Source organism: Mchenga conophoros, linkage group LG13 (assembly GCF_057382185.1).
Source record: "Mchenga conophoros isolate Kocher_MC1m ecotype Shallow Benthic linkage group LG13, M_conophoros_male_GT1.1, whole genome shotgun sequence".
Lineage (NCBI taxonomy): Eukaryota > Metazoa > Chordata > Actinopteri > Cichliformes > Cichlidae > Mchenga > Mchenga conophoros.
Window position 1 is genome coordinate 31,425,349 of NC_140538.1, and position 6,000 is coordinate 31,431,348.

Genomic DNA, 6,000 nt, shown 5'->3' on the forward strand with positions numbered 1-6,000 from the left:
CTGCTATAAACAATCCCCTACCTATACTGCATACAGTGTGTATTTACCTTGCTCATGCTCCAAAACCACCGTACACTTGTGAGATAAAGAGGACATACTGAAAAGGCTGATACCGAGATGATGAGAAATGTCGATTTATTGAAAGACAGAGGGCAGCTGCTGGGCCACCGCTTGCCAACAAGAAATAATTGTGTTGCCCGAGTGCTCCGTTCAACATCTCCCCGTCTTTCATTAGCTTTTTATTTGAGCGGGGAGACTGGCTTGGCTCATTAGCATTGATTACTTTGTGTTACCCTGGTGGAGGGAATAGAGGGGAGGAAGTAGATTGTGCTCTGAGCTGCATAACAAAGCCTGGCCAAGTTGAGAAACAGACAAGATTGTCTCCATCACAAACCAGGTGTGGACAACAAATAACCTAAACACTAATAACAGATGTGTCATGTCAGAGAACCTGTGCCAGCTTCACTGCTCTCTACAACCATTTTTCTTTAAATTAAAAATAAATAAATAAAATATCTCTATATCCAAAAGAGGTTTGCTTAGTTGATTTCCAGACAGCTGTTAGAAACAATAAGACGATGCATGGTGTTTGGATTCAAGGATGCGTGTCATTGGTAAGGGGGTACCAATGACACGCATCCTTGAATCCAAACACCATAGTTTTGTCAAAGATGGAAAACTATTTTCATGTAGGAGTGTGAGCCTATCCCACATGCCCACATCCACAGGTCAGTCACATGGTCGCTCAACTGTCCACTTGGCTTTAATAAATGCTTGCAGTGTGACTGGTGCTGTAAAAGAGGTGTGGAGATTTTCATCTGACTGCCGATCTAATGAAACCCAGGGGCTGCCATAGTAGCGCAGTGAGGTGGGAGGGAGAAGACGGGAGGAGGAAGGCTCTGGCTTTATGAGGGGAAAATGAAAGCCTGAGGTATGGCCACATGTTTAATGACATTTCAACTACTCTTCAGGTCTACTGTTGAAATGGCAGCAATTATGGAAAACAAGGCAGGGGCCCTCAAATTAGTCCATAATTCATAAATGTTCAGGCATTGAGCTGCAGTTAATAAGGAAATGGTGAATAGAATTTGCAAAAGCGTACAAGGCTGAGAAGCCATATAGATTCAAGATGAAAGATCAGGAATAGCTCACATGGGAACCCCAATTTCTCTGTGAAGCACTAAAAAATGCACACAGTCACGGGCTGCTTGTCTTTCTTGAAGCAGGGCTGTCCATACAGCTTCGATAATCTGCATAAAAGCTCAATCAGCTGCATTAGCCTGGCTTTAATTCTGAGTGTTATGTTCTACGATCATCTACACCCTACACCACCTCTGATACGACACACTTTTGGGAAATAATGCAGAAGAAGATGTCAGTTCATCATAAATCTTGCCACAACACTTCCATGGTAATAGGTCGAGGGGATATAAGAACAATGGTTTATGAAAGATTACCTGCCAAGAAAGTCAAACAATCTCATTTGGCTCGACACAAGCGGTGTCAAATTAACTTACTCCCATAAATTCTCACATAAAAAACAATCTAATGCTTCAGATGAAACCAAGATTGACCAAGAGTGGTGAAAAGTATGGAGTAGCTACACAAGTTTGGAAAAGGGAAGGGAGAGCTTACCATTTGTCATCTGGCAAAGTTATTGCATGGACATGTATGTCTGCCAATGGAGCCAGGCCAGTAGTGTTTCTTGCTGATACGACTGTTGATAGCCGGATGAATTCTGAAGTACAAAGGGCTATGCTCTCTAATGAGATTTAGCCAACTGCTGCAAAACTGATTGGATGCCACCTCACAGTGCAGATAGATAATGAACCAGAACATATTGCAAAAGCAACCCTAGAGTTTCTCAGGGCAAAGAAATGGGATATTCTTCACTGGCCAAGTCAGTTAGCTAATCTCAGAAACTAAAGACGGCTGCAGTCTTTAGTTTCTGCCTGCTAGAGCTATCCAAATCTTGCAGTAAGTTATTTTTCAAATGATGTTATTTTGTCCAATTAATTTTATCACCCTGTGAATGGAGGACGATGCATAAAACTGTTATAAATACAATACTTTGGCTTAACCCCTTGAATTAAAGATGAAAGCCTATACATATATGGTTTCATTTCAAATTCACTGTATTAGTATTAAGCATTCTTTTGTTGAACTGTGATTTACATGGTTTTGCAACTGATTAATTGCCAATAGGTCTTGTTTATTCATCCAAACCAATAAATGACACCAAACATGAGCCAACAGAGTAGCCAATTTCACATTGGCAAGTTTTTCTTAAGTTAGCAGAGTTGATTTTTTCATTTTTAGTTGTGCTGCACATGCATTTTCCTTACTACGGGGAAACACGCAGGGTTTCCAGCAGTATATGATTTACTGCCAAGAAGCATTGTTACAACAAAGACATAATTAACCAAACACAAATTTCCTTACTTTTTGTGCTAAGTTTATAAAGAAATCAGGGGTGGCTCAAGATTTATGCACAGTATTGTAGGTTGCAAACTATTTGGCAAACATCTTAAACTGTTAGATGAACATGTTAGCTAAATGTAGCTGCTATGTTCATTTCTTCTTATAGTTCTCTCTTTCTCTTATATTAAAAATAATAACACTACGGTCGGACATGCGACTGTTTTACGTTCGGTTTGTTAGCAACAACGACGTTAAAACCATCGTGTGGCTCCGCCGTCCACTTGTTTATTTTCCGCATCAACCTTTCACAATAAAGCTCAACAACCTGTTGAGACTTTCCAAAATAAACTGAAATGATAACAATATACATTATTCTCAAACATCAAATTTCATCAAAAAAATTACCTCAAATGAAAACATGAAGTAACTACAAACAGCACTTACACTAAACATAACTGATAATGTAGTTGTTGAATAAAAGTATGCAGTTTCAATTTAAAGTATCAAAGAGTGGCAGTTAAACTTAGGTAAGAGTACAAAAAACTGTTACCTGAATACCTGTACAATAAAACAGTGGATCGGGTAAACAGAAAGACCTCTCGATCTGATACGAATAACAAGTTTTTAAGAACAAATTTTTAACAAGTCCATCTGTACAAGTACGTACATCAAATGAAGCACATCAAATAAAAAAGAGAGCAGTGCCTGCGGTTTTTTGCACCAAATTAATTACATCTTCAAATGTGATTCATCACATGAAACCATCGACAGACTTTTCTTACCAACAGCATGAACACATCTCGCAATGACAGTGCAGGAAGGAAACTGTTTTTTTGTATTCATACCTGGATAACATATAAAGATCATGACAAACAAATTTGTGGCACTGATGCAGTTTTTCAGCTACATTTACTGATTTTCCATCCATGTTTTTTTGTGTGAAAAAACCCAAAATAAACTGCATACAGATGCAATGGTGTACAGAGGACTTTTCATTCTTTGTACTGTAGAGCACCTTAGATGCAGCAAACTACAAAACTCTAGAGCCAGCTATGAAGAAAAGGTGTCTGATGACATTAAATGGAGAGAGAAAAAGTATCTCTTTCAAGGATACAACAGAAACCAGTATGACTGTTTCGGGATCTTGCAAAAGATCACAGCACTTAACCATGCCACTCAACCAACAAAGCCCATAAGAAGACAGTGTGGATGTCAGAGAGATGGACCATGCCTGCACACATCCTGGCACATAGAGCACCTTAGCAGAGCGCATCGAACCATTTACAGCCCGAGAACAACAGTGGTGTCACTCACTGTGAGCTGTGTCCAATTTAAAGACATATCTGTTTCATTGTCAACATAGAAAACGTGTCACACCGAAATCAAATGAGGTACAGGTCATTAAGTACTTACCTGGCTACAGTGGGACCCTGTAATAAAGAGCCATCTCTCGTTTCCTTCATTGTTTTAGGCTACTTTATTCTACAGCCTCAGCCTTCCAGTATAACAGAGCATCTGGGGTAAAGTCTGACTATTGCTATGCAGTCCAAAGCTAATGCTTTCCTAAATATTTCAATCTGGCCATTTTATTTATTTCAACAGAAAAAAATGACTATCATGTTACCTTTAAACTGACAGTGAAAGGCTCTTTCATTCTTATAAGAAATTGTCTTCCAAGAACTGGATAATAGATTTACAGCTAGTTGCTGAATATTGTGCTTTAAGACTGCAATTTTCGTCCCTACCTTAAGTTTCTTTCATATCTCCACTGACAAATCTCTCCAGTTTAATTAAATGCTAATGCACTGTCAATTACTGCGGCAGAAATAAGACGTGGTCTAGGAACAAACCGTACTGAAGTCACACTAGAGACGGGTTATCCAGCAGGAATCTCGCAGTCTGGCCATTTAAAGCCTGCTGGTAACAAAGAGAGCCCCAGTTAAACAGACAGCACTGTTTAATACAGGATGTCTACCATTGGGGCTTTCTGGCAGTTGTGGATTAGTTTCAGGGTTCTAAACGCAGCTGACAGATGCGGCTCGAGTCGACTGGACGCAGGTGTATGGACAGAAGACGTCATGCTAGACTCTAATGATAAAACCTACCAGGAAAAAAAACAACCACGCTAGCTGTAGTTCATAGCTTTTCAACATAACCATCTAGTTTCCGTCCAGCTACGTCTCCGGTGAACATTGGGACAACTGGGCGAACTAAAGCTAACGTTAGCTAATGTTTAATTTCTTTTAAATCGACTTCATCATTTACTGAAAATCAATCCCAGTATAAGATTAACGCCGAATAGCATAGTTACATACCACATTTTAAATCGCTTTACAATATTACAAGACGCAATAGCTACCGCTGCCCACAAGCAATGCAAGTTTTTACTGCCAAAAAAATAAACGGGATTTGGTGTGACATCCACCAGAGCGCGAATGACACGTACCGTAGCTAAGTTTGCTTAGCAGACATTACATGAACATGAATTCATTTAGACTGTTGCTCTAGCACTCAACACTTTTATTAAGACAACACAGGAAGTCCTGTCAATACCGTTAAAGACTTAGACCAGAGCTGTTACCGTCAAATGCTTCTACATTTTAAATGTGCCTTCGCTTGGCAGGCGAGCACAACCTGACAGCTTTGAGAACCTGAGACAAAACTAACCTCGTTATGACAGTGTCAATAGCTACGTGGTGAATAAAGGAGCAGAATCAAGCGGCTGCCTCACCTGCAATACTGAAAATGTTCTGCTTCCATTCCGCTGTTTCACCGGCAGTTAAAAACCCTCGGAGTGCTGCGATCTCCACGTCTAGCGGCGGCATGACTGAACGGATTTGGTTCTTGCCAAAGTCAAGCTGGAGCTGCTGCCTTCAGTCAGGACGGTCCCAGATAAAAGCCAGCTATAAAGCGCTGTGCTAACGAGCCGATTCGGAGCGTCTCAATCAGTGATAAAATGTTTATTTCTGCCCATGTGGAGCAAGCGGAATCAGTGAGCAGCCATGACAGATCCGCGTTGCATTGTGGGAAAATTAATCAAGGCGCGCACACAGAGATGCAGAGCATTTCCAGTCTGCACATGGCCCGGGGATGTGGAGGAGTCTGGGGGGTTTTTGTTGTTGTTTTTTCAGGATATTAGTAGATGCTACGACATTCTTTGGTCCTTTCGTGCTGTTCGCAAACTGATTAACCTAATCACACTGACAACAATGAAATAACATAAAATAATAAAATACAGGATAAGGATGGGGCTTATTGTATGTTTATAAACAGGAAAATTAATTTACATCTATGAATGATTACGTCAACCATCGACTGTCTTAAAATAAGTGTGCTATACTGCACTCCTCAACCAAACATGGTCCACCCCCTTTGAGTAAATTTGTATTTAAGAATATAGTTAATCAAATATCATTCCCACAGTAAAGAAGGTTTCACAACTTTCACTGTGGTTGGATACTTACTTTTTTACCTATACACGTATATGATGTGCACCTAACAAAAACGCAAAAAATGACATTCGGAAAAGAGGTGAATTTGTAGGCTCAACTAATTCACCTGGCTTGAAATCCCATTACT

The 6,000-nt window shown here is 40.0% G+C and overlaps 1 protein-coding gene across 1 annotated transcript in view; it reads right to left on the bottom strand.

The window, feature by feature from the left end:
- Positions 1–5,460, bottom strand: part of ttc27 (tetratricopeptide repeat domain 27) — an 81,293-nt gene extending 75,833 nt beyond the window's left edge. The window contains exon 1 of the mRNA XM_085243018.1: positions 5,153–5,460. Coding sequence (XP_085099144.1) covers positions 5,153–5,246 — 94 coding nt within the window. The 5' untranslated portion in view covers positions 5,247–5,460. The remainder of the gene's footprint in view (positions 1–5,152) is intronic.
- Between the last annotated feature and the right edge of the window lie 540 nt (positions 5,461–6,000).